General features: G+C 50.3%; 2 protein-coding genes across 6 annotated transcripts in view; one reads left to right on the top strand and one right to left on the bottom strand.

Annotated features, from left to right (window-relative positions):
- The window catches only part of CFAP92 (cilia and flagella associated protein 92 (putative)), an 88,132-nt gene extending 70,169 nt beyond the window's left edge, over nucleotides 1-17,963 (top strand). The window contains exons 13-16 of the mRNA XM_036870616.1: nucleotides 13,936-14,100; nucleotides 14,548-14,748; nucleotides 14,822-14,978; nucleotides 17,727-17,963. Of these exons, the coding sequence (XP_036726511.1) occupies nucleotides 13,936-14,100; nucleotides 14,548-14,748; nucleotides 14,822-14,978; nucleotides 17,727-17,761 (558 nt within the window). The 3' untranslated portion in view covers nucleotides 17,762-17,963. The remainder of the gene's footprint in view (nucleotides 1-13,935; nucleotides 14,101-14,547; nucleotides 14,749-14,821; nucleotides 14,979-17,726) is intronic.
- The window catches only part of ACAD9 (acyl-CoA dehydrogenase family member 9), a 57,728-nt gene continuing 39,454 nt past the window's right edge, over nucleotides 9,572-27,845 (bottom strand). For 2 of the 5 annotated variants that reach the window (XM_036870620.1, XM_036870619.1), the window contains 10 exons: nucleotides 23,748-23,823; nucleotides 22,244-22,314; nucleotides 21,870-21,989; nucleotides 21,156-21,284; nucleotides 19,654-19,733; nucleotides 18,899-19,025; nucleotides 18,613-18,690; nucleotides 17,983-18,111; nucleotides 17,252-17,324; nucleotides 16,500-16,818 (listed from right to left, as the gene is read on the bottom strand). In XM_036870620.1, coding sequence (XP_036726515.1) covers nucleotides 16,718-16,818; nucleotides 17,252-17,324; nucleotides 17,983-18,111; nucleotides 18,613-18,690; nucleotides 18,899-19,025; nucleotides 19,654-19,733; nucleotides 21,156-21,284; nucleotides 21,870-21,989; nucleotides 22,244-22,314; nucleotides 23,748-23,823 — 984 coding nt within the window. In that variant the 3' untranslated portion in view covers nucleotides 16,500-16,717. Of the gene's footprint in view, nucleotides 9,615-16,409; nucleotides 16,819-17,251; nucleotides 17,325-17,982; nucleotides 18,112-18,612; nucleotides 18,691-18,898; nucleotides 19,026-19,653; nucleotides 19,734-21,155; nucleotides 21,285-21,869; nucleotides 21,990-22,243; nucleotides 22,315-23,747; nucleotides 23,824-27,845 lie in introns of those variants that run through there. The other 3 variants (XR_005021996.1, XM_036870618.1, XM_036870617.1) reach the window with 3 other exon arrangements.

Here is a 27,845-nt window from a genome sequence, read left to right as displayed (position 1 = left end):
AAACCCAACCATTATTTAATTTTTTTGTTTATACTAAGATGTAATTAACATTAAAATCCATGAAATCCACTCATTTTAATTGTATATAAGTAGTGTCTTAACCACTGGACTGCCAGGGAAGCCCCAAATCAATGATCGTTTAGTAAATTTATGGAGTTGCACAACCATTACATTGCAGTTTTAGGACATTTCCATTGTCACAAGTTTCCTTATGCTTGTTTGCGGTCAGACCCTGTTCCCACTCCCAGCCCCAGATAACCACTGATATGCTTTTTGCCTCTTACACGTGTGCCTTTTCTGGACATTTTATGTAAATGGCATCATACAATATGTGACCTTTCGTGTCTGGCTTCTTTCACTAAGCGTGTTTCTGAGGTTCATCTGTGTTGCAGAGCGTACCAGAAATTTGTTCCTCTTTAAATTGCTGAATGGTATTCTATTGGTTGAGTGTACCACAATTTATCCATCCATTCAACACTTGGTAGATTGTATTGCTTCTGGTTTAGGGTTATTATGAATATTGCTGCTATGAACATTTGCGTACAGATCATTGTGTGGAAATATGTTTTCATTTCTCTTGGGAAGAAACCCAGAAGTATAATTTTTTTTAAATTTATTTATTTATTTTTGGCTGCATTGGGTCTTCATTGCTGTGAGCGGGCTTTCTCTAGTTGTGGCGAGTGGGGGCTACTCTTTGTTTCGGTGTGTGGGCTTCTCATTGCAGTGGCCTGTCTTGTTGCGGAGCACAGGCTCTAGGCGTGTGGGCTCAGTAGTTGTGGCTCACGGGCTGTAGAGCTCAGGCTCAGTAGTTGTGGCACATGGGCTTAGTTGCTCCGTGGCACGTGGGATCCTCCCAGACCAGGGCTCGAACCCATGTCCCCTGCATTGGCAGGTGGATTCTTAACCACTGCGCCACCAGGGAAGCCCCAGAAGTAGAATTTTTGGGTCATTTAGTACGTTTATGTTTAACATTTCAAGAAACTGTCAAGCAGTTTTTTGCTGTTGTTCCAGCACTTTATGTCACCAAAAGCAATGCATGAGGGTTCCAGTTTCTCCACATCCTCACAAACACTTGCTGCTGTCAGTGTTTTTGATTATAGCCATTCTAGTGTGTGTGTAGTGGTACCTTAGTGTGGTTTTACCTGGATTTTGTAATCACTAGTGGTGTTGGATATCTTTTACTGTACTTATTAGCAATTTATCTGTCTTTTTTGATGGAATATCTATTCATATCTTTAACCCATTTTAAAATCAGATTGTCTTCTTATTGTCAAGGTGTAAGAGTTCTTTGTATGTTACAAATACAGTTGCTTATTCAGAAATGTGATTTGTAAATATTTCCTCTGTATCTGTGGCTTATCTTTTTATTTCTTAATCATGCAAGGAAAAACTCCAATTTATCAATTTTTTTCTTTTTCAGTCATGCTTTTGGTGTCATAGCTAAGAACTCTGCCTAGCCCAAAGTCACACAAAGATTTTTTCCCCAATGCGTTATTCTGGGAGATACATATTTTTAGCATACATTTAGGCCTATGAGCCATTTTTGACCAAGTTGTTTTGTGTCTTTATGATGTAAGGTAGGGGTCTAAATTCATCATTTTACATATGGATATCCAATTGTTCTAGCACCATTTCTCAAAAAGTCTAACTCTTCCCCCACTGAATTGCCTTGGCACCTTTGTCAAGAATCAGTTGGCTATAAGTATTTTCTGTGTTCTCTTATGTTCCATCGACTTACATGCCTGTCCTCACACCAGCCCCACATTGTTTTGATAACTGTAGCGTTATAGTCAGTTTTGAAATTGGATTGTGTTAAGTCCTTTAAGTTCTTTTTCAAAACCGTTAGACTATTTTGGGTCCTTCGCATTTCCAAATAAATTTTAGGATCAGTTTCCCAGTTTCTACAAGAAAGCCTGTGGGAGTTTTCATGAAAGTTGTTATTGAATCTATAGATCAACTTGGGGAGAATTGCCATCTTTAACAGTTTTGAAGCTGGTAATTCATACACCTGAACTGTCTCTGTTTTTATTAAGTCTTCTTAAATTTCCCTCAGTAATTTCTGTTGTCAGCGTACACGTCTTACACTTTGTGAAATTAATGGTATTATGAATTGAATCATTTAGTTTTTATATAGTTTATTGCCAGGATGTAGAAATACAATTGATTTTCATATATTGATTTTGTATACTGCAACCTTCTGAAATTGGATCATGTCATCCATGGGTAAAGATCACTTTACTTCTTCCTTTCCAATACGGATTCTTCCCTTCCTTCCTTCCTTTCCTTCCTGTATTAGTCAGCTCAGGCTTCCACACAAAACACCACAGGTTGGCGGCTTACACATCAGAAATTAATTTCCTCACAGTTCTGGAGGCTGGGAAGTCCAAGATCGTGGTGCTGGCAAAGTAGGTGTCATCCTGAGGCCTCTTCTCTTGGCTTGTGGGCGGCTGCCATGTCACCGTGTGCCCGTATGACCTCTTCTTTGTGAGCAGGGGCAGGAGGGTGAGCCAGCTGTGTGGTGCCTCTTCTTATAAGGACGTGAACCCTCTTGGATAAGCCCCACCCTTATGACCTCATTTACCCTCAAGCTCTTCCTTTCTCCAGATGCGGCCACAGTGGGTAGGGATTCAAAGTACGGATTTGGGGGGACACAGATACTCAGCGCATAAGCCTCCCACCCTGCCCTCCCCTCCTCCGCACTGCCTGCAACCTCCAGTACAGAACACACTGTCGTATGTTGGGTTGTGGAAGAGACATGCTCTCCTTGTTTCTGATCTTGAGGGGATGCACTCAGTCTTTCACCATGAGGTTGGATATTCACTGTGGGCTTGGGGGAGATGCAGTTTATCAGGTTGAGGAAGTTCTCATAGTATTAGTTTGTTGAGAGTTTTTATCATGAATAAATGCTGGATTTTTGTCAGTTTGCTTTTTTTCTGAATATACTGAGGTGTGGTTCTTATGTGTTATTAATATATTACATTACTTGATGTTTAGATTTTAAAACAGCCTTGCCTTCTTGGGATAAATCCCACTTGGTCATGGTGTTTAATCTTTTCTCTATATTTTGCTGGATTTGGTTTGCTGATATTTTTTATTTTTCTCGTGATATCTTTGTCTGCCTGTAGTGTCAGGGTAATATTTATTGGCCCTGTAGAATGAGTTGGGAAGTGTTTCTTTCTCTTTTATTTTCTGGAAATTTGTGAAAGGCTGATCTTCATTCTTTCAATGTTTGGTAGAAGTAACCAGTGAAGCCACCTAAGCCTGAGCTTTTCTTTCTTTTTTCTTAAGTTAATTAATTCATTAATTAATTAAATTTTGTCTGTGTTGGGTCTTTGTTGCTGCGCGCGGGCTTTCTCTAGTTGTGGTGCGCGGGCTTCTCAGTGCGGTGGCTTCTCTTGTTGCAGAGCCTGGGCTCTAGGCATGCGGGCTTCAGTAGTTGTGGCTCACGGGCTTAGGTGCTCCACGGCATGTGGGATTTCCCGGCCCAGGGATCGAACCCGTGTCCCCTGCATTGGCAGGCGGATTCTTAACCACTGTGCCACCAGGGAAGCCCCTAAGCCTGCACTTTTCTTGGTGGGGAATTTTAAAATTACTATTTCGTCTCTATTCTTGTTATTTAGTCTATTCAGATATCTATTTCTTCTTAAGACAGGTTTGGTAATTTCTGTCTTTCTAGGAAATGTTCCATTTCATCTAAGTTATCTAGTTTGTTGGCATATAGTTATTCATAGTATTCTCTTAGAATCCTGTATAACCTTTAAATTTCTGTAAAATCAATAGAATATCTCCTCTTTGATACCTGATTTTACTAATTTGTGTCTTTTTCTTAGTCAGTCTAGCTAAAGGTTTGTCAATATTGGTTTTTTCAGAGAACCAGTTTGGAATTCATTGTTTTCTCTGTTGTTGTATTTCATTTATTTCCACTCTAAACTGTGTTATAACTTTCTTCCTTCTGCTGGTACTTTGGATTTAATTGGTACCTTTAGTTCTTGAGAGAAGTTAGGGTTTTAAATGTGAGATCTTCTTTCATACATGTATTTTAGCTACAGATTTCCTCCCTGAACAGTACTTTAGCTGCATCCCATAAAGTTAATATGTTGTATTTTAACTTTCAGAAAATATTTTATAATTTCCATTGTGGTTTTTAGAATTGTGTTGCTTAATATCCAAATACTTGGAGATTTATCAAATGTCTTACTATTGGTAATTTTAAATTAAATTTTGTTGTGACTGGAGGATGTACTTTGTATGATTTCTGTGGTATGAACATATTGCAGTTTGTCTTACGGCCTCACGTATGCTCCATCCTCAGGCTTGAAAGGAAAACATGTTCTTCTGATGTTGGGAGGAGTATCATATAAATGGCAAGTCAGGTCAGTTAATTGTTGTTCAGATGCCTACATCGCTGTTGATTTTCTTTCTAGTTCTATTATTACTGATAGAGGTATTGGCGTCACTGTCAATGGTTGATTTACTATTTCTCCTTTCAAATCTGTCACTTTTTGCTGATCGTATTTTGGTACATTTGTGTTTATAGTTGTTACATCTTCCTGATGAATTGACCGTTTAATCATGGTGAAATACCCCTTTGTTTCTAGTACATTTCTTGTCATAAAGACCAATCTGTCTTAAATTACTGTACCCCCTCCAGCTCTCTTCTGTATTTTTTCCCCCATCCTTTTACTTTGAAAGTATTTGTGCCTTTGAATCTAAAGTGTGTCTTCTATGGACAGCGTATAGTTGGATCCTGTCTTTTATTTTTAAAATCAGTCTGACAGTCTCTGCCTGTTGATCGTCTGTTTATGTGTGTTATAACTATTGATGTGGGAGGAATATGTCCTTCCGGGTTTTTTCCTGTGTATTTCATGTTGGTTTTGCTCTGCTGCTGCTCCTTTACTGCCTCCTTTTGCGTTGAATAGATATTTTTAGTGTACAATTTTAACACCTTTGATTTTGACCTTTAAGAAAGTTACTTCTGAGTGGTTTCTCCAGGATTTTTCTTTAGTATGCATCTTTTTTTAAAAAATAAATTTATTTATTTCTTATTTATTTATTTTTGGCTGCATTGGGTCTTTGTTGCTGTGTGCGGGCTTTCTCTAGTTGCGGCGAGTGGGGGCTACTCTTAGTTGTGGTGCGTGGGCTTCTCCCTGCGGTGGCTTCTCTTGTTGTGGAGCATGGGCTCTAGGCACTCGGGCTTCAGTAGTTGTGGCACACTGGCTCAACAGTTGTGGCACTCAGACTCAGTAGTTGTGGTGCTCAGACTCAGTAGTTGTGGCTTGCGGGCTCTAGAGTGCAGGCTCAGCAGTTGTGGCGCATGGGCTTAGTTGCTCTGTGGCATGTGGGATCTTCCTGGACCAGGGCTCAAACCCGTGTCCCCTGTATTGGCAGGTGGATTCTTAACCACTGCGCCACCAGGGAAGCCTGCGTTGGGTCTTCGTTGCTGCACGTGGGCTTTCTCTAGTTGCGGCGAGTGGGGGCTACTCTTTGTTGCAGTAGGCGGGCTTCTCATTGCAGTGGCTTCTTTTGTTGCAGAGCACGGGTTCTAGGTGCACAGGCTTCAGTAGTTGTGGCACGTGGGCTCAGTAGTTGTGGCTCGCAGGCTCAGTAGTTGTGGTGCATGGGCTTAGTTGCTCCGTGGCATGTGGGATCTTCCCGGACCATGGCTCGAACCCATGTCCCCTGCGTTGGCAGGTGGATTCTTAACCACTGTGCCACCAGGGAAGTCCCTTTAGTATGCATCTTAATTTACCATTCTACTTCAGATGATTACTAATTTAGTTTGGGTAAAATGTAGAAACTATTCTACAATATAGTTCCATTTCCTTCCCTCCTTTGTGCTATTATTGTCATATTAAATCTATATATGCAGTGACCCCCCCAAATACAGTGCTATAATTATTTTATGCAGTCATGTCTTTTACATTGAGAGTTGAGAAAGGAAAATTTTATTTATATAATCTTTTATATTTACCCACATATTTTTTCCAGTGATGTTTCTTTCTGTAGATTCTAGTTACCATCTGGCGTCACTTTTTCTTTCAGCCTTAAAGCACCTGCTTTAGTATATCTGATAAGGTAGCTCACTACCAATAAATCCTGTGTTTAAATCAGAGACTATCTTTCTTTCACCTTCATTTCTGAAGGATAGTTTGTGCTAAATATAGAATTCTTGGTTCACACTACTTTTTTTCTTTCAGCACTTAGAAAATGTCGTTGTGTTGTGGTCTCTGTTGTTTCTGATAACATTAATATTCTAAATAAAATTAATTAAATTAAAATTCTGATAGCCATTAATCACATTGTTGTTCCCCTGTACATGATGGGTTTTTTTTCTTGCTGTTTCTAGGATTTTCTCGTCTTTTTCTTTCAACTGTTTGATATGTCCAGTTGTGGCTCTCTTTGTATTTATCCTACTTGGGACTCACTGAGTTTCCTACATTGGTAGATCAGTGTTTTGGGTCATTAGCTCTTCAAAAAATTTGTTCTCTTCCTCCTCCCTTCCCCCTCTTCCGCAGACTCCTATTATGTGTATGTTGGTACACTAGATAATGTCCCGCAGGTCTTGAAGATCTGTTAGTTTTTTTAAAAATATTTTTTGTTTTTGTTTTTCAGATTGGATAATCTCTGGTTTTTGTTGTCCCCATTTTCAAATTCAGATTCTTTGTCAGCTCAAATCAGCCACTGAGTCCCTCTAGTGAATTTTCAGTTTCAGTTCCTATATGTTCTAGCTCCAGAATTTTCAGTTAGCTCTTTTTAAAAACGATTCCTCTTTGTTAATATTGTCTATTTCTTTATTCCGTGTTGTATACTTTCCTTGAACTTTCAGAATAATTTTTAAGTTTTTTTTTTCATAATAGCTGCTTTGAAATCTTTGTCTACTAAGTCAACCTGCTGGACCCACTCTGTTGACTGCTTTGCTTTCCTGAATAAGGTTTACACATTCCTATTTCTTTGCATGCCTTCTAGTTTTTCATCAAAAGCTGGACGTCTAAAATACACGGCAACACCTTTGGATTCTGACTTTCTCCGCCTGGGGCAGAGGGGTTGTTGTCTGCTGAGTAACTTGCCTGCACTTCATCTGTGGAATCTGTCTCCTCAGGGGGTGTGGCCATTGCTATCTCTGCCGTTTTTTTTCATTGTTTTTATTTTTAAGCCTGGTTTCCCTTGGGTCAACTCTGTGTCTGCGTCACTTAGTGATGAGCCAACCACTGGTCAGAAGTTGTGCTGAAGCCAGGAAGGTGCCGGCCTTTCCCAGGGGATCTGGGGGTGCGTCCAGACTGCGCCAGCTCTGGCTTCCCACTGGGCCCTCTCACGTCTCCTCTGCACGCGCAGGCAGCCCGTCAGCGAGGGATGTGTGTAGAGCTTACCATGGTCCTCTGAGGCCATCCGTTTCCTGTATCTTCCTGTTCAGTTCTGACGAATCTGCTGGTCTGTCGCTTGAGCCATGTAGGGTCACGACCTCAGCCCCACAGAGCATCCGGCCTTCCCTGTTTGCTGCTGAGATGGCTGTTGTCCCTTACAGCGACCACACTTATGGGGTTCTACAAGCTCCAGTCTGACTCACGTGAGCCTGTAATAGAGTGAGCAGTGCAGCCGCTGATTTCCACAGCTTGCCCACGGTAGAAGGACGACTGCTCTGACCGTGCTGAGATGTCAGGAATGACGCTGACGTCTACTCTCCTTGCCTGAGGTTCAGTAGTTTTATGAGTAAACGCTTCTCACCTTGTTGTATGCCTTTGGACAGTTCCCAGTGGTAGCTTTTGACAGTTTTGTCCCGTTTTATCCTTGCTCTTTGAGGAAAGGACCAAGCTCCCAGCTTCACCATGTTAAAAGTCCTACCATCCTCCTGCCCAACTACAAGCTTTACTTATTTCTGTGTTTCCTACTATATTTGGAGTCTGTGTCTACTTTACCCTTTGTTTTGCTGGTTTTTTTTGACAGTAAGCTTTCAGAGTGCTTGCAGAGCCAAGGTCTTCACTCTGTCTTTGCACTTGAGAAGTGGCTGGGCTGTTTTCAGGATTATAGAATCAAATCTTCCTCCCCCCCCTCCCCCAAATCCATTGCTTTTTAGAATCAAGTGTTGCAGATAAGTCTGATGCCTATCTGATTATGTTTCCTTTTTAGCTAAACTATGATTTCCTCTACTCTTTTAAAACTTTTTCTTAATCCTTGGTTCTAGGTGTGCAGGTGGGGTTTTTTTTTTGTTTTTCACCAGAGCTTAAAGGGCCTTCCACCATGATTTTTTTCCCTCTTAATTTGTACTTGTTGGTCTTTTGCACTGAGTTCAGCTATATCTTCCACTTCGACCACTGTTAGTCACAATTGTTAACAATTTCTCATTTTAAATTGCACCAGTCATATTTTATTTTCTAGAAATTCTCATGATTTCCTGTGCTATTTTCACAAATGATATAATTTTGTTATTATTAAAATATACATGTAAGAGTGTGTGTGTGTGTACTGTCAAAAATAACAAAAGCAGTATCTTTTTTTTTTTTTAACATTCTTAGTGGAGTATGATTGCTTTACAATGCTGTGTTAGTTTCTGCTGTATAACAAAGTGAATCAGCTATATGTATACATATACCCCCATATCCCCTCCCTCTTGAGCCTCCCTCCCACCCTCCCTATCCCACCCCTCTAGGTGGTCACAAAGCACCGAGCTGATCTCCCTGTGCTATGCGGCTGCTTCCCACTAGCTATCTATTTTACATTTGGTAGTGTATATATGTCCATGCCACTCTCTCACTTCGTCCCAGCTTACCCTTCCCCCTCCCTGTGTCCTCAACTCCATTCTCTACGTCTGCATCTTTATTCCTGTCCTTCCCCTAGGTTCATCAGAACCATTTTTTTTTTTTAGATTCCATATATATGTGTTAGCATACGGTATTTGTTTTTCTCTTTCTGACTTGCTTCACTCCATATGACAGACTCTAGGTCCATCCACCTCACTATAAATAACTCAATTTCGTTTCTTTTTATGGCTGAGTAATATTCCATTGTATATATGTGCCACATCTTCTTTATCCATTCATCTGTTGATGGACACTTAGGTTGCTTCCATGTCCTGGCTATTGTAAATAGTGCTGCAATGAACATTGTGGTACATGACTCTTTTTGTGTTACGGTTTTCTCTGGGTATATGCCCAGTAGTGGGATTGCTGGGTCATATGGTAGCTCTGTTTTTAGTTTTTTAAGGAACCTCCATACTGTTCTCTGTAGTGGCTGTATCAATTTACATTCCCACCAACAGTGTAGGAGGGTTCCCTTTTCTCCACTCCCCCTCCAGCATTTATTGTTTGTAGACTTTTTGATGATGGCCATTCTGACTGGTGTGAGGTGATACCTCATTGTAGTCTTGATTTGCATTTCTCTAATGATTAGTGACATTGAGCATCTTTTCATGTGTTTGTTGGCAATATGTATATCTTCTTTGGAGAAATGTCTATTTAGGTCTTCTGCCCAGTTTTGGATTGGGTTCTTTTTTTTTGATATTGAGCTCCATGAGCTGCTTGTATATTTTGGAGATTAATCCTTTGTCAGTTGCTTTGTTTGCAAATATTTTCTCCCATTCAGGGGGTTGTGTTTTCGTCTTGCTTATGGTTTCCTTTGCTCTGCAAAAGGTAACAAAAGCAATGTCTTATACCCACTATCCAACTTAAGAAATCAAACATTATCAGTATTTCCATAGTTTTCCATGTGTCCTTTCCCATCTCTTACCCCTTACCCATAAATAACCACTATCTCAACTTTTATCTTTCGCTTGCTTTTCTCTATAATTTTACTGCATATGTATATAATCTATCATTTTAATTTTTGCTTAGTATTAATGATATTCAACCATGTTTGTGTATATAGCTATACGAATATACCATTATTTATTAATAAGCATTTGTATTTTTTGTTTTGTTATTTTAAAGTGTGATTGTAAACATATGTTAACATGTCTTCTCCTTAAAAATAGGCAAGATTTTATTTCATAAGATACATACCTAGGATTACAAGCACTGATTGTACTTCTACATGTCTGGAAAATACTTTAAATCTGACTATAAATTATCACTAATATGATGTATAATACCTCATGGAAGTTTTAATTTGCATTTCACTGTTTACTAGTGAGGTGGAATATCTTTTTATAGACTTGATAATCTCTTCTTTCATGAAAACGTTTTTCCCTTGAATTTCAGGTTTGGTTTGGTTTTAATGTTCTTAATGCTATTGCAGTGGTATTTATATACGTGGTAAGTTTCTTCTGGTGTCTATGTTGTCTTTTTACTTTCTTAATGGTGCCTTTTAATCGACAAAAGTTATTTTAAATTTTGTAAATTATCCATTTGTTCCCTTATGATTGAATTTTTTTACCTTAAGAAATCTTTTCCTAACCCAGGGTTATAAAATTATACCGAGGTTTCCTCTACAAGATTTAAAGTTTTGTTCATTTCATTTAACGTTTTAATCCATATGGAATTTATTTTTTGTATGAGGATAGGAATCTAATTTCATTTCCTTCATATGACCTATGGTAGCAGCACTCTGTGAGAAGTTTGTCCCTTCCCCAGTGATCTATATGCCAGGTCTGTCAGAGCAAGTTGAGTTGCTGTTTCTTGGGTGATTGGGATCTTTATTGAAATTGCATTTATGAATGAATTCTTCTCTTCAAAGAAAATGTTCTTTGTTGCTTTTTAAAATTTCTATGTTGTACCTTTATTTTCTATTGCACTGATTTCCGCTCTTATTCATTTCTTTAAAAAAATTTATGCTTATTTGCTATTTTTTATCCTTTTAAGCTTTAATTTTTATTTTTTATTGAAGTATAGTTGACTTATAATAGTTCCTGTTGTTATTATGTACATATACTTTTCATATTCTTCTCTGTCATAGGTAATCATCACAAGATATTGAATATATTTCCCTGTGTTATAGAGTAGGACCTTGTTTATTTTATATACAGTAGGGTGTATCTGCTAAGCCCAAACTCCTACCTTATCCCTCACCACCCTTACTGCTCTGGTAACCATAAATTTGTTTTCTATGTCTGACTCTGCTTCTGTTTTGTAAATAAGCCCCTTTCTCTCATGCTGTTTTTTTTTGTTCTTATAATTTTTATTGGAGTATAGTTGATTTACAGTGTTGCTAGTTTCTGCTGTACAGCAAACTGAATCAGTTATACATATAACCACTCTTTCTTAGATTCTTTTCCCATATGTATTATTACAGATTATTGAGTATAGTTCCCTGTATTACACTTATGTTTTAGACTCCACATATAAGTGATATCATATGATATTGGTCTATCTCTGTCTGACTTGCTTCACTTAGTGTGATCATCTCTAGGTGGATCCATGTTGCTGCAAATGGCGTTATTTCGTTCTTCCTTATGGCTGACTGATATTCCATTGTATTTATTTACTTATTTTAAAAACGTATTTGTTTATTTTTGGCTGTGTTGGGTCTTCGTTGCTGCACGCGGGCTTTCTCTAGTTGCGGTGAGCCGGGGCTGCTCTTTGTTGTGGAGTGCGGGCTTCTCATTGCGGTGGCTTCTCCTGTTGCGGAGCACGGGCTCTAGGTGCACAGGCTTCAGTAGTTGCAGCACGCGGGCTCTGCAGTTGTGGCTCGCGGGCTCTAGAGCACAGGCTCAGTAGTTGTGGCGCATGGGCTTAGTTGCTGCGCGGCATGTGGGATCTTCCCGGACCAGGGCTCGAACCCGTGTCCCCTGCATTGGCAGGCGGATTCTTAACCACTGTGCCACCAGGGAAGCCCTCCATTTTGTTTATATACCATGTTTTCCTTACCCATTCATCTGTCAGTGGACACTTAGGTTGCTTCCATGTCTTGGCTATTGTAATAGTAATGCTGTGAACATTAGGGTTCATGATCTTTTCCAACTACACTTTTCTCCAGAGATAAACCAAGGAGTGGGATTGTTGTATTGTACGGTAACTGTGCAAATAGTTTTTTAAGGATCCTGCATACTGTTCTCCATAGTGGCTGCAATTTACTTTCCCACCAACACTGTAGAGGGTTCCCTTTTTTCTAGGCTCACCGCAGCATTTACTGCTTGTAGATTTTTTGATGCTGGCCATTGTGACTGGTGGAAGGTGACACCTCACTGTAGTTTTCATTGGCTTTGCTCTCAGAATTAGCAATGTTGAGCATCTTGTCATCTTCCTCTTTGGGTTTTTTTTTCCTCTTCAAACAGTATAAAATTCGCCTCTTCAAATTGGCTTTTTGAAAGTCGGCTGTGTTTGGAATTCAGCGTTAGTAACAGCCCTTCAAGCTTTGTGAATATGAGGTGCCCTGAAGCACCCGTTGTAAAGTTGTTCCGGGAAACGTCCACAAGGCGGCAGCATTTCTTCGTGCCCAACTCCAGTTACTTGGCAACAAAAAGCCTTAGGGAAAGTCTGCTTCCTGGGCTGTGAATTAGAGGGGAATGTGCCAGAGCAAAGTCTCAAGGGCTTGGGTCTCACTACTTCTTCCCCCTTCAGCCTCACCCCTGCCCCCCGAGACAAACGGCAACCCCTGCAAACGGCCCTGAGTGTGTGCTGTGTTTCATAGGTAGGGTGACTCCCAGGAGGGAGGCTGGAGGCCCCCTGCCTGCAGGAGACGTGCAGACCAGGTGACTTCTCGAAGCTCCTCCAGCCCAGAGGGTCCACTGTCGTTTGGGTGTGCTCGGCTTCGTTTAGGTGTAGGAGGGCCCACCTGGATCTGGAGATGGTGGTCCCCTCCCAAGGGGAACGGACAAGACAGGTCCAAGGGGGGGCCCCATTTGGGAGCACACCCTCCCCTGCTCCCTCATCCCCAGCACAGTACAGCCTTGGGACCGAAGTCTGCTCAGGCTTCAGGTATGTGATACCAGCCCAGGTTCCCGAGGCCAGAGGGGAATAGAGCAGACATTTCTTTGCTATTCTTGTTTATTTTCATGGTATGTTGGAGTATAGTTGATTTACAATGTTGTGTTGTTTTCAGGTGTACAGCAACCTGATTCACTTATTGATATTCATGTATCTATTCTATTCTGAGTTCTTTTCCCATATAGGTTATTGCAGAACATTGAGCAGATTCCCCTGTGCTTTACAGGAGGTCCATGTTGATTATCCATCAAATGTGTATATATATATGTGTGTATATATATATATATATATATATATATACATATATATGTGTGTATATATATATATACACACACACACACACATACACATATGCACATATATATATATAAATACACTTGTGTGTAATTTGTCCTTGGCCTCCACTTTTCCTTTTTGGTAACCCTACGTTCGTTTTCCAAGTGTGTGTGTGTGTTGCTGTTTTCTAAATGAGTTCATGTGTATCTGTTGTTCAGTCCCAGGTATAGGTGATATCATATGCTGTTCATCTTCCTCTGACTCACTTCACTTACTGTATGTGCATCCCAGGTCCATGCATGTTGCCGCCAGTAGCGTTATTTCATTCTTGTTTATGGCTGAGTAATAGTCCATTGTATATATGTACCACGTTGTCTTATCCAGTCATCTGTTGGTGGACATTTTGGTTGTTTCTGTGTCCTGGCTGTTGGAACTAGTGCTGCAATGAACCCCGGGGTGCCTGGTTCATTTCCAATTATGGGTTTCTCCAGATAGATGCCCAGGAGTGCTCCTGGGGCCGGGCTCTTTTTAGTTTTGTTAGGAACTTCGATACTGTCCTTTATGGTGGCTTTTACCAATGTACATTCGCACGAAAATGGAGGAGGGTTCCACTTTTTTGGCCCTCGAAATACAATGTGCACAGTGAGGGCTTGTCTCGATGGTCCTTTAGGCAGAGGTCTGTTTACGCTCTCAGGACAGGTACCTGCAGGGCAGCCGTGTCCCAGAGGTCAGCTGGCTGGACACACACTGACAGCTGCTGGCGAGCAGGCCGCTTGTGAGGAGTGACTGGTGTCTCTTTCTCCAGAAAAACATCTCGGGGGCCTACGAGGTCAGCAAGAAGTCTCCCAAGTCCGTTGTGAAGGTGATCAAGATCTCAGCCCCGGCCAAGGATGCTGTCTCTAACTACAGTATCCAGACCCTGAACTCTACAGAGCTTGCAAAGAAGGAGCTGTATCGAGAGACGGCCAAGGTGAGTTAAGGCCCAGGGTGGGGAGCAGTGACGCACCTCCACTCCAGGCAGGGCGGCGGGGGGTCTCCGGGGTGGGGAGGAGCCGACAAGGGACGAGCGCCAGCACAGAGAGGCGTGAACCCTCTACACGCCACGTTGAGCCCAGAGGCCCCCAGCGCCTGTCCAGGTGTGCGTGGCTCTCGGTAGCCCTTCATTGCTGCCTAGGAAAGGCCTAACCCCAGCAGGGAAAGCCTGGGCTTAGGCTTCCTTCCCGCCCTGACCACTTCAGAAAAGGGCTCTGTCAAAGGGGACAGGGACGTGGCCCTCGCTGGGCTGCTGCCTGGCTCTGGTAACCAGCAGGCACCCCGCACCGCCAGGAGCCAGCACCCTGCCCCCAAGACTGGCAGCCGGTCCGCCCCCCCGAGGTCCGCTGTCAGCCCGTCTATCCACGTCTGCTCGCGTTCCCAGGAGCCAAGGAAGAGACTCACGTACTCCCAGAGCCACCTGTCAGCCACAGTGGAGCCTCAGGATTCAGAGGAGGAGAAGAGAAAAGCCGAGAGGAAGTCCCGCGACGCCTGGCTCACACCCAGTGGCTTCCAAGTGACCAGTCTTCACAGCACGGGCAGGACCCATCACCTGGGGCTGCCACCCCCCGGCGCCGTCACGGAGGTGGGTGGCGGGAGTGGGTCTCCGGCGGGCGTCCGCAGGGGCCTCCCCGTGACCTGCTGCCCCCCCGACGTAGGAGTGGAGGGAGAAGGCACTGTTTGCTAATGTGCTGGAGCCGGTGCTGCACCGAGAGAGCTGGGGCTGGGACCGGCGCCACCAGGACTTCGATCTGTACACGCAGCCGCCGCCGTTCTTGGAGCTGCCGCCCCCTCCGGCGCCAAAGCCCAGGACAGGTAACCGTGGGCGGCACCCGTTCTGTTTTAGCAGCCACACTCCTGGGCTGGGAAATCAGCATTCGGGGCGGGGGGCGGGTGGTGGCTGGTGTAACAGCACAGACTGGGCTGGAACTTCTGGTTCCAGCTGGATTCGTCACTTGCTGTGTGACGGAGGGCAGGTCCCGCCCCCGCTCTGGGCTTGGTTTCTGTGAAAGGGAGGCGCTGGAAGGTAGGGCTAAGGGCTTTCAGGCTTCACACTGTGTTACCCGTGACCAGCCTCAGGAGGCTCTGGGCGCTGCTGGGCCCTTCCAGCTCCCAGACACGGCCAGTTGTCACCCGTGGGGGAGGGCGGGAGCCTGGCCACACCAAGCCCTCCAAGTCCTCTTCATCCCCCTGTTTGTGAAGAGGGACCAGAAAATCACTTATAGGTAGAGAACCAAATCTGTGAATTAACAGAACCAGAATCTTCAGGGAGAAAGAGAGGCGAGTTGATCTGGCCACAGACCCCTCGCCCAGAAAGCTAGACTGGATAAACGGTGGAGTGCTTTTCCTCCCTGACTCACTCCTAAGGGCCGCTGGCAACAGCTCCATGAAACCGGAGGACGTGCTGACAAGCTGCTGAAACTGGTCTCTCCCCTCCTCTGCACTGTGCCACCTCCCTTCAGTGGAGGCCCCAGGCTCAGGGGCACTGCTGTGGTCCAGCCCAGGGACGCCAGGCTCACTGCCCCGTTCCCAGGGCGCAAGGCTGAAGACACGCGGCTGAGAACCGCTCCCCACAGTGGAGACAAGGAGAACCTGCTGCAGACGGGGCTCCCCCCCTCCCGAGGGCTCCACGCAGACTGCTGTCCCGGCACCAGGTGCGAAGCCGTGACCTCTCCCTCTGCGCCAGCACCGAAGCTGGGGTGCCGTCGGGAAGACGAGCTGTCACGAGGCCGGCAGCAGGCCCAGCCCCACGCCCAGGTGGATGACGGCTCCTACTCGCAGGGGGAACGCCGGGCCGCCTCAAGGCAACGTCTGTGACGGCCACGCCGCCGGGAACCGACCGACCCAGCGTGAAGCCTGCCAGGTGAGCACGCCAGGACGAGTGTGTAGCGGCCCGTGTGTGCCACCGGGAGACGCTGCTTGTCAAGCGGCAGAGAAGCGCCCGCTGTCACGCAGCAGCACCATCACCTGAGAGGGACCAAAGCCTCACGGCCCCGTGGCCCGGGCACCTGCCCCGCTGCTGCTGGAGCCCTCTTCGCACACAGGGGGACAAAGGGCCCTGGAAGCCATCACCAGAGGGGGGGATCGGAGGGTCAAGTTGTTAGGCTGGCTCTGAGGAAGCAGGTGACTGACTAGTGCAGCAAACAAACACTACAAGGGGAAACGCAAACTGTCCTCTTCTGTTAAACGGTTTTAAGTAAATAAGTGCCTTTGGCTCCTAGCTTAAAGAATGACACATACGCCGTTTTCAAGCTGTTTCTTGGAGAACGTGTGGTCTGGCAGAAATGGCCACCCTGCTGAGACCCGTCCCCCCCACCCCCGGCCAGCTTCCACCCCGAAGCCTCACGATCAGGTGAGTCGCAGCAGCTCCGCGCTCTCCCCATGTCCGCTCGGAGCCCGGGATCGTGTCTGTCAGGCAGCAGTGCCCACGGGGGCCTGGAGAAGCCCGTCAGTCAGAGAACTGGGAGAAACAGTTAACTTGTAATAAAGCACGTTCTCTACCTTCTGGAAGGCGTGTGTCGGGCGGACAGCAGCAGGGACACTGACCCCCTGCTTCAGGACGGCCGGTCCAGAGGGTGGGCACAGACGTAGGCTCGCTTCTTCAGGACCTGCTGGGACACTTTCTTGATCAGTTCATCGAGATTTTCCGGAGAATCTGGGAGGGAAAGAGTAGGTGATCTTTGGAAAAAAATGTTCCAGCAATTCCTGTTATCACGAAGTCAGCCCTGCAGTGTGAAGGAGCCCTGAAGGCGGCAGCCTGTCCCCAGGAAGTGATTCTGGGCTGCCGCCTGGCGACCCCAGCCTGCTGGAGGAGACGCCCTGCGGTGACAGCCGCGCCAGCACGGTGGGCGCGGGGCACCAGTGCTGAGCTGGGCGGAGCCCCGCGCTCCTCCCCCCGCAGCGCGGCCGGGTACGGGGTCCCCAGAGGCTCTCGCCTCGCCGGCTCTGTGCGCTCCTGCTGGCAGGCCTCACCCAGCCCTTGGTGAGCAGCAGTCTGTGCGCAGCCAGCAGCCCTGGGAGGCCACCGCCAGGTCGCCTGGCATCAGGTCCCGCCCCCCATTCTCCCCCAGCCCGAGCCGCCCACTTACGCTTGTCCAGCTGAGACAGGGTGCAGAGATTCTGGTGGTAAGCTTCTGTGCAGAAGATGTTGGCCAACAGAACCTGCCAGAACCAAAGTCAAAGTCAGAGAGGATGACTGCTGAGGACCCTGGGCTCTCTGGGCCTTAGGGCCACCCCTGCCTGGAGCCTGACCTCTGAGCTTCAAAGAACTCAGTCTGTCAGCCAAAGCGGGCAGCTTGACCAGGGTCAGGTGGCCTGGCTCAGAAGCCATGGCAGCCCCAAGCCAAACCAGCCCTGTCCTCAGGGCAAGTGACTCAACCCCTCTGAGCTTCAGGTTGCTCCTTGGCGGGAGAACGTCTCAATCCCCGCAGCCACGGGGCGCGTCAAGACGAGGGCGTGCACACAGCAGGTGCTCAGACGGAGACGGCACCCACCCTGCTAGCAGAGGGGTGAGGGCGCTGGGTTTCGGATTCCGACACCCACGTCCCCCCGGCCCCCCCCCAGGCAGGAAGGTGAAAGGCAGTGGTCCTGTGTCCTGAACAGCAGAGACCCGCCCATCGGAGCTGAGAGCACCGGCTATGGCCACGGACACAACTTGGCAACCCCACCTGTCTCTGGGTCAGCTGGCGTGGACCCCGTGCTCACCCCCGACCCCCGGACGCACCCAGCCCCTCCCTTCCCCGCTGCCCGGCATCATTAAAGTGCAGCAGAATGGCCCCTGCAGGGAGGCTGCCTGTGTGGGCGGGAGGGGCGGGCCCACCTCGTGGTCGTGGTTCTGGAGCCCCACACGGATAGACCGGCTGGCCCGCGACAGCACGGCCGTCATCCCGTACAGGTTGATGAGGACGTTGGCCACTCGTTTCAAGACCAGCTGCTCCTCCACGATGGTCTGGGAACAGAGGGCAGGGGGGAGACTTACCACCGGGACACAGCGCCAACACGCTCTCTCTCTCTCTGTCTCTCTCTCCCAGGCCCACCTTTGCGCATCTCTGAGCCTCACTCTACACCCTGGGGGAGCAGGCCTAACACTGCCTTCCCTTTGGGTTTTCCCTTAGCTCTGTCCAGATCTGGGCAGGAGTCAAGACAAGATCATGTCCCAGAAGCCTGGCTGAGACCACCGGCCAGCGCTTATTATCACCTTTGGATGCAAGAGACACAGATCAGGTCCTAAGAGTAAGGTCCAGGTGGGGCTGCCCCCTCCCGGCTCCAGGGAGCGTCTGGTCACCTAGACGGTGCCCACCCGGTAGGGGCTCCCCCCACGCCCCCCAGCTAGCTGAGTGGTCCCCAGGGCAGGCAGCCACAGGCAGCCCTGCTCCCCCAGCCCTCCACGGTGACCGAGATCTCTAGGCCTGGCCCCTAGCCGCTGGCCCGCCTCCCCGCCCCCAGGTACCTTGCCAAAGCGAAGCAGCAGGCTCTCCACGGTGCGGCTGAAGTAGTGCACGTTCTGCTCGAGCTTGTGGGCGCTGTCCTGGGGGGCCGGGGGGAGGATTCCGCTCAGCACCGCCCTCCCGCGGTGCCCAGGCCCTGCTGCCAGGCTTGGCTGTTCTCCACCGTGACAGGGCGGAGAGGGCATCTGGTGACCCTCGGACTGCCTGGTCCTCCCCGGTGCCCCCGGCCACACCCCCTCTGGGAAGGGGATACCCGATAGGGGGGGTACCCCTGGCTGGACCACTCACCGCCATGCTGGGGTGCACGACTCCGAGCTTCCCTGTCAGCCCAAGGTCCACAGTTCGGCCCAGGGAGTCCCGAAGCCTCTGGCCGACAGTCTCCAGGATGGTGGTCACATTGCCCTGTTTAAGCTGCCTGCAGAGAGCCCAGGCGCGGTAAGCTGAGGCCCCGCAGCCGGCTCCTGCCGCCCAGCAACACGGCCCTGCCTCGGTGCCAGCAGCTCTAGGGAACCCGGGCAAGCCCCCTGACTACGCAAAGCCAGAGGGGCCACCTGGACACAACCCAGGACCTGGCCCGCCCCATAGGCAGCAGCCGTCTCCTCGACGGCCGGAGGGGACACCCGGGGCACACCTGCTTCCAGCTCATTCTCTCCCCGAGTAGCCTGAAAAATCCTCTGAGCAAGCCATGCCTGGGCGCTGGCAGGGGCTACTCAACTGTTCTGGCCCCAGGATGGGGGTCAGGAGAGGAAACTAGTCTTGTGTTGGCCTTGGAGCTGGCACCTACTCAAGGATCACCTCTCCTTGCCCCGGTTCTAGAAGCAGCACGAGAGCTGCAGGGGAGGAGGGCAGGGCCCTGGCGGCTTCCCAGGCAGCTGGCCCCTCCCTGTCCCCTCCCTCCAGCCAGCCTGTGAGTCAGCTGAGCCCTGCAAGGCTGCACGCCTGGTCCACGGATGAGGCAGCGCCCTCCTCTGGCTGCCCCGGGACAGGCCTCTGCCGGGCAGGGTGGGTGGACCCGAGGGGCAGACGGTGGACGCGGCACCTACTTGACCCTTGCAGTCAGGATGCGGCCGGCATGCTGCAAGCCTGTCAGGGCGATGTACATCCGGAGGATCTCGTTGGTTCCCTGTGGCCAACGTTACCCAGGTCCGAGGCCGCCCACGTCAGGGCAGCCCTAGCAGCGCCGTGCGCGTGACTGGCTAGGCCACGCTGCTTCCCGCTACCTCTTCGGAAGCAGCTGGGAGCAGGGCTGTGACCGGGGGCCAGGGCAACACGCAGGCTACTGCTTCCACGGGACGAGCTGGGGCTGACCAGATGGCGGTGGCCTCCCTCCGGGACCTACCCCATCCCATGCCCAACTGTGCATGAGTCATTCCTTTCTCCAAGCTTCCGATTCTACTTCTTTTAAGCGGAGAAACAGTTCCCCTTAAAAGAAGTGAAGGACACTAGTACCCAGGACACAGCAAGTCCTCAGTGGACCCACTACTAGCTCAGGCCAGGCTCCTCGGGAAGCAGCTGGCCGCACCGCAGTGCCAGGTGCCAACACCCCGGGGCCGCCTCTTCCCTGCTGCCGCCCCCAGGCACCCCCCCCCCCCCACCGTGAGCCACGTGACCTCGGGGCCGCAGACCAGGGGGCTTGTGCCCGTCATGCACGGTGGTGCTGAGGGTCAGAGGGGCAGGGGCTGGACTGAGGCACACCGCCAGGCCACGCCACGGACAGAGACTCCGTGGGAGCGGAAGTGGGAGCAAGGAGAACTCCAGGCTGACCCAGGCCCGTCCGGGGCGGTCTCGGCTTCACGCTGAGGGCCCTGCACCCCTCAGAGCTCCTGAACCCGTGCTGACCACCCCACCAGCCACGGAGGACCGCACTCGCCCGGGCCAAGGGGAGGGGCCTTGGGGGAGGCAGGCCTGGGGCAGCAGGGTGGTGACGTGGGAACTGCCCCCGGGGCCTCGGGCTGGCCACGCCCTGTCTGCCCACTGAGGGAGAGGACACAGGGAACACCAGCAGCCAAGGCGGTCTTCCCCCCCCGAGGGGGAGCCGCCCGGGCGCCCAGCCTCTGCACACCTGCGTCCAGCCTGAAGTCCCGCCCGGCCTCCCTCCACGGCCGCTGGCCGCACCGCTGCAACCCACGCCCTGGGCGGGCTCGGGGCATTTCCAGCGACGTGAACTCAAACAAGCCATTCTCTGCTCCAAACTTTGTTACCGCTTCTCGGCCCTCACGGTAAGAGCCAAATGGGCTTCCACGGCTGGCTACTCTCTGGCCTTCCCGCCCAGCCCCTCTGCCCTGCCCACCCTGCCCCACCCACACCCCAGCCCCGCCGAGCAGGACCGGCCGCTGCTCCTTCCGTTTCCCTGGTGCCGGCAGGGAAGGTCCCGTCGGGGCCTGGCACACTCCACTCCTCTGCCCTCTCTGCCCCCGAGGCCAAGTGCGCTGCTTCCTGAGACACCAGGCCCTCACCACACGGGTGTTCTGGAGTCGTCCTCTCTCAGCCAGGCTGCACGAGGCTCTGGGGTCCACGGCGGAGCGGGGCGGGGTGACGCACTCACCTCGAAGATAAGCAGGATGCGGCTGTCACGCAGGATGCGCTCGTACGGGTAGTCCCTCATGTAGCCCGAGCCCCCGAGGATCTGGAGCGCCTCGCTCACGCACTGCCACGCGGCCTCGGAGCTGAACACCTGCCACGGGCCCGGGCGAGGTCAGCACCAAAGCCCCTTCAGGAGGGGGACCCTCTGCCTCGGGGCCAGGTGGCTGCAGACAGGGTGGGAGGCCCCATGCGGAGAAGTGGGCTTTGGGACGAGGTGACCCAGGTAGGAGCCCTGACTGTCACGTCTCACTGGTGGCCAAAAAATGACCCCCCTCCCCAAAACAAGACAGAGGCACGGGGAACTCTGTGCTATCTACCTCAACCAGATATTTCATAAAAGGAAGTTCTGACACCAAAATTTAGGAAGACCAGACTCAGGACAACACAGTCCTTCCCAGGGAAGCCCAGCTGCTCTGTTAGGCGGATACGAAGTTACAGTGCCCAGTCTGTATTCTCTTCTTTCGCTATGATCACCGTCAGCTGGTGACAGCCTGGCACAAACCATGCGGGGAGACACCGGCCTCCCGTAAGCTGGGCACTGCCCTCTGCTGCTGCTATGCTGCTCTGCTCTGCCCAGCTGCATCCCAGGGGTGCCTGGCACGGTGGGTACCTCGTAAATACCTAAGCAGTGACAAACTAAGGAGAAAGACGGCAGGCACGCTGCGTGTGGGGTTACCTTGACCGCGGCGGCCTCGATGGAGCAATCAGGAAAGCCCGGCTGGTCCAGCATCCCCGCAGTGAGGTAGGCCATGCTTTCCATCACGTAAGCCTTCTGAGCCATCAGGGCAAACTTCTCCTGGAGCGTTCAGGAAAATACACCATCAAGAAAGAATCTGCCTGTACTGAGACCCAAACCTGCCGAGCAGCAGAGAGGGTAATTCAGACCACGCCCAGTGCCCAAGAGCACCAAGGCCTGGCACTCGTAAAAGGGGCCACGTGCTCATCTTCTCCCCGAACCACCGCCTAGGAGTCGGCAGTACAGACCCCCAAGCACGCTTTCAGTGCCCACGAGGCAGAGTCAGCCCATGCGGTGCTCTGGACCCTCCATACCTGAATCAATCCAAACTCGCTGAGGTTCCTGTTGAACTGTTTCCTTGTGCAGGCGTACTCAGCGGTCATTTCTGAAGAGGGGCAGAGTTATCAAAGAACAATTTTCCGGCTGTCTTAAAATGATTTCCTCAGTCTATCGTCACCACCCTTCAAACGCTCAGGCAGGAGCTACGAGAAGCGGGTCTGCTGAGACCAACACCCTGAAAGTGAGAGCCCCGCCTTCCAACATCTCCGGGTCCAGGAGTGACTGTCCCCTCTGAGTGGCACCCAGGGTGGGGGACAGAGCAGGATCAGCGGCCAGTCAGACACGTCCAGACCCAACTCTCGCTCTTACCAGCCAAGCCTGGGCCACGAGGCCTCCCCGCCCTCATCAACACTATTGACCTCAGAGACACGGCAAAGGCCACGGGACGCCCTGCACGGAGAAGCAGGCTCACACCCGGCACACGTGTCCGTCTGGCAGCAGGAGGGTGGCCCGTGGCTTCCGCGCCAGCCCTGCAGGCGCCCACGTGCCCACGGCGGCCCCCTCCCTGCAGCCAGCGCTCTCCCAACACTCCCCACAGACCTCCATGCGTGACCCACTCTCACAGTGGGCTCGCAGGGTACGCAGGCTCCCACATCCCCCCATTTCTGGGCCTTGCGATCTCAGGGGCTCTACATCCTCTGGGGACAGACTGACCACGAGAGTGAAGCCCTTGCACTGAGGAGTTTTCCAGACAAGGCAGCAGAGTCCAGGTGGGCGCAGGGCCCTGGGGGAAGCTTCGCAGAGGAGGGCGAGCCCTGAGCTTGCAGTCGGATGGGGGGTGCGGTCTTGGGCACATCACCCCCCTGCTCTGAGCGGCCGTCCCTTCGTCTATAAACGAACTCTGCCCTGAACTCCGAGGAGCTTCCTGGGCACCCAGTGGGGAGCGGGCCCCGGGTACGCCCGCGCCGCAGCCAGGGCCCCGCATGTCCCTGTGGTCCCCGCCACAGAGCAGAGATGGCAGTGACGTTCTGTGCCCTGCAAAGCCCCTATCAGGCTGTTTTACCTTCACTGGCAAAGGGAAGTCTAGGGTTCAGTGAGCGTACCAGAAGAAAGGGACAATCGAAAGGCTGAGGGACCAGGGTCCCCACTCTGACCCCGCGGCTCACCCACTGTGGAGAGCCATCCACAGGGAACCGGCGCGCAGGCTTCTCGGTGTCCAGCTCACATTCAGGTGCTCGCTCAGCGGCCAGAGCAGCCACCCCCGTCTACCTCCACCAGGAAGTCCCCCGCCTCCCCCATCCCGTGCGTGTTGAAACCGCAACACCGGCCCTTCAGGGCCAGCCTCAGTGCACCCTTCAGTCTAAGTCGAAGCCCTGATCCTAGACTTGGACAGGACCGGCTGTCAGTGGCCTGGCTCGGCGCTGGCCTGCCCGCCTGCCCAGGGACGGGGCAGAGCCCCTGGGCCGGAGCAGGCAGGGGCAGGCGGGCGCAGGCGGGAGCAGGCGGGGGCAGGCAAGGTGCCGTCCCTGACTTACGCACCGATCAGCGTCTTGAGCATCCCGGCCACGGCACTGCCCATGCTGAACCGCCCGCTGTTGAGGATGTTCATGGCCACCTGCAGAGAGAGGAGGGCTCAGCGCGGGCCACTCCCTCCGTGCCCAGCTGGGAGAGCTGAGGGCCCTAGAGGGCTGAAGGGGACAGACCGCAACAGGGCTTCTCTGCTTTTACCAGACAACAGGCAGCATGCGGATGGAATTAATCATCCTGCCAACCCTCCCTGGGCCGGGAGAGAACACAGTCCCACGGCCTCAAAACCAGGTGATCTGTCATGGAGATGCTCTCACAAACATCCCCGCAGGCACCCCCCCCCCACCAAAAAAAAGAAATGGGACACGCTTATTCCAAAGGAAGTGGCCACTTCCCTCGGCCTCAGGGGAGGGGAGCAGAAACTAAGACTGGCTGGGTACCCACTGCCAACTCCTCACTTTCCCAGCAACGCGTCAGTGTCAGGGTCCTCCTTTCACAGAAGAAGAGCCGGAGGTTCCAAGTGGTGACCAGTCACAGACAGAGCAAGCACCCGCCTGACGTGCACCCTGCACTGAGCCAGCCCCTCGCACGGACGTGACGGGCTCCTCCTCCCCCGGTGCCTACAGTAATGACCCTAGCTAAGGAGTTCTGTCAGCTTCACTCCTCTCTTCCGACCCCAACTTTCTACCTAAAGCCGACGGCAAGCACACACACTGCTTCCCAAGTACCAGACTAGCCGGGCTTGGGGAGGCAGCCCCTTACAGACCTAAAGCGACCTAGAGGCCACAGCCACCCAGGCAGCAGGGGAGAAGGGGCATCCCAGGCACACGGTGGACGCGTGGCCACCAGCACGAGGCTCCTAGAGGACGCTGTGACCTGCCCACCTCTGCTCAAGCCTGCGAGGCCCAGGGAGGAGGCCTCAAGGCAGGGCCGGGGTCTGGGGGCAGCAAGCAGCCTGGGACTCAGCTTCACACGTGGCACTGCTCGTACTGACTGCTCGCCTGCGTGGCTGGGACTAACCAAACGTGCCTCTGAGTTTAAATTTATGATTACTTGCTCAATAACCTGAAGGGAGGCTCTGAGAACAGATCCTGTGGGGCTGGGGAGACGGGAAACACCTGCTCCAGCCACTGGGCAGGCAGCACTGGTCCTGACAGGCGAGGCCGAGGCGGGTGGGCACCTCGGTGGGCATGGCCAGGAGCTGGGGCTCAGCTAGGTCGCAGCGCAGTGTGGCCTGTTGTGCCTCCTGCTCTGGCCTGTGGCCTGTAATGTCAGACTCCCTGTGTCTCAGGACATGGAGGGGGGACGAGGAGGGGGGGCACCGGTCCTGCTCCACCTGCCAGGACTGAGCAGGAACTGAACTCCCCACCTTTGGTCCCTTTTCCCAGACTGGTTCTCAAAGGCCAGCTCACAGTTTCATGAACAAACTTACTTCACAGCCCCTTCGTGGTCGATTCTCAGCTTCACTTACAAGAACAAGAGGAGGAGAGGACTGGACGCCAGGCCCCAGGCCCCAGGAGGGTGGAAGGCCTGGCAGGCTTGGCCTCACCGGAAAGGGCTCATGAGCCCAGGCGGTCCCTCCTACCCAGGCCTGACCGTGCTGCGTGGTCACCTTCCTGCCGCAGAGCAGTCCCCTCCCACACCTACACTCCAGGTACGAGACACGGCCGTCCCCGCAGCCCCCGTCGCTGACCGCCTCTGTGCCCCGATGAACCTCCTACCTGACCTCACGCGGCATCGGCGTTCCCCGGGCCTGTGGTCACCCTACCCGCCATCGATGGGATCGCCCTAGCGTGTTGCGCTTTTCAGTGTTGACGCTGACTGCCAGGCAATCGCACTCATCACGAGACAGGGCTTTAGCGATCTGTTTTTCTTCTGCATACTAAAACCATCACTTCTCACCCAACACAATGGAAACAAACGTTTTAATGCAGTGTTGGGAAGGACTGGGCAAAGACCTCACACACAGTCCAACCGTCCAGCAGGCGACACGGCAACATGGACCAAGAACTTAAAAATGACCACGCCCTCTGACCCAGAAACCTGACTGGTATTTAAACTCAGGAGATAATGAGAGAAGTGTGCAAGACATGTATAAGGATACATGCCATGCACCGCAGTCCCGAGTGGGGAAGAAGGGAAACTGCGCTAAATGCTCGATCCTGGAGACCCAGGGACAGTGAGTGTGGCGTCACCACATGAGGAAATGCTGTGTGGTTCTGAACCTCAGCAAATCACATTCCCTAGCATGAAAAGACTATGAGGGCTTGTTGATAAGTGAAAAATGCCAGTTATCACCTCTTACACACACACACACACGCAGAAATATTTCAGCAATGTAAACTCTTTAAAAAGATGTAGAAAGACAAGCACCAGAAGTGTGAACAGTGGAGACAGCAGAAGCAAGAACTACAATCCTGCAGCCTGTGGAACAAAAACCACATTCACAGAAAGATAGACAAGATGAAAAGGCAGAGGGTTACGTACCAGATGAAGGAACAAGATAAAACCCCAGAAAAACAACTAAATGAAGTGGAGACAGGCAACATTCCAGAAAAAGAATTCAGAATGATGATAGCGAAGATGATTCACGACCTCGTTAAAAGAATGGAGGCAAAGATCGAGAAGATGCAAGAAACGTTTAACAAAGATCTAGAAGAATTAAAGAACAAACAAACAGAGATGAACAATACAATAACTGAAATGAAAACTACACTAGAAGGAATCAATAGCAGAATAACTGAGGCAGAAGAACAGATAAGTGACCTGGAAGACAGAATGGTGGAATTCACTGCTGTGGAACAGACTAAAGAAAAAAGAATGAAAAGAAATGAAGACAGCCTAAGAGACCTCTGGGACAACATTAAATGCAAGAACATTCGCATTATAGGGGTCCCAGAAGGAGAAGAGAGAGAGAAAGGACCACAGAAAATATTTGAAGAGACTATAGTCAAAAACTTCCCTAACATGGGAAAGGAAATAGCCACCCAAGTCCAGGAAGCTCAGAGAGTCGTATACAAGATAAACCCAAGGAGAAACACGCCGAGACACACAGTAATCAAATTGGCAAAGAAAAATTACTGAAAGCAGCAAGGGAAAAATGACAAATAACATACAAGGGAACTCCCATAAGGTTAACAGCTGATTTCTCAGCAGAAACTCTACAAGCCAGAAGGGAGTGGGCATGACATATTTAAAGTGATGAAAGGGAAGAACCTACAACCAAGATTACTCTACCCGGCAAGGATCTCATTCAGATTCGAGGGAGAAATCAAAAGCTTTACAGACAAGCAAAAGCTCAGAGAATTCAGCACCACCAAACCAGCTCTACAACAAATGCTAAAGGAACTTCTCTAAGTGGGAAACACAAGAGAAGAAAAGGACCTACAAAAACAAACCCAAAACAATTAAGAAAATGGTGATGGGAACATACCTATCGATAATTACCTCAAACGTGAATGGATTAAATGCTCCAACCAAAAGACACAGGCTCGCTGAATGGATACAAACACAAGACCCATATATATGCTGTCTACAAGAGACCCACTTCAGACCTAGGGACACATACAGACTGAAAGTGAGGGGACGGAAAAAGATATTCCATGCAAATGGAAATCAAAAGAAAGCTGGAGTAGCAATACTCGTATCAGATAAAATAGACTTTAAAATAAAGAATGTTAGAAAAGGAAAGACACTACATAATGCTCAAGGGATCAATCCAAGAAGAAGATATAACAGTTATATATGCGCCCAACATAGGAGCACCTCAATACATAAGGCAACTGCTAACAGCTATAAAAGAGGAAATCGACAGTAACACAATAATAGTGGGGGACTTCAATGCCTCACTTACACCAATGGACAGATCATCCAGACAGAAAATTAATAAGGAATCACAAGCTTTAAATGACACAATAGACCAGAGAGGTTTAATTGATATTTATAGGCCATTCCATCCAAAAACAGCAGATTACACTTTCTTCTCAAGTGCACACGGAACATTCTCCAGGATAGATCACATCTTCGGTCACAAATCAAGCCTCAGTAAATTGAAGAAAATTGAAATCATATCAAGCATGTTTTCTGACCACAACACTATGAGATCAGAAA

Source organism: Balaenoptera musculus, chromosome 11 (genome assembly GCF_009873245.2).
Source record: "Balaenoptera musculus isolate JJ_BM4_2016_0621 chromosome 11, mBalMus1.pri.v3, whole genome shotgun sequence".
NCBI classification, from domain to species: domain Eukaryota; kingdom Metazoa; phylum Chordata; class Mammalia; order Artiodactyla; family Balaenopteridae; genus Balaenoptera; species Balaenoptera musculus.
The sequence above is the reverse complement of the archived record's forward strand: the minus strand, read 5'-3'. Positions and strand labels throughout refer to the sequence as shown.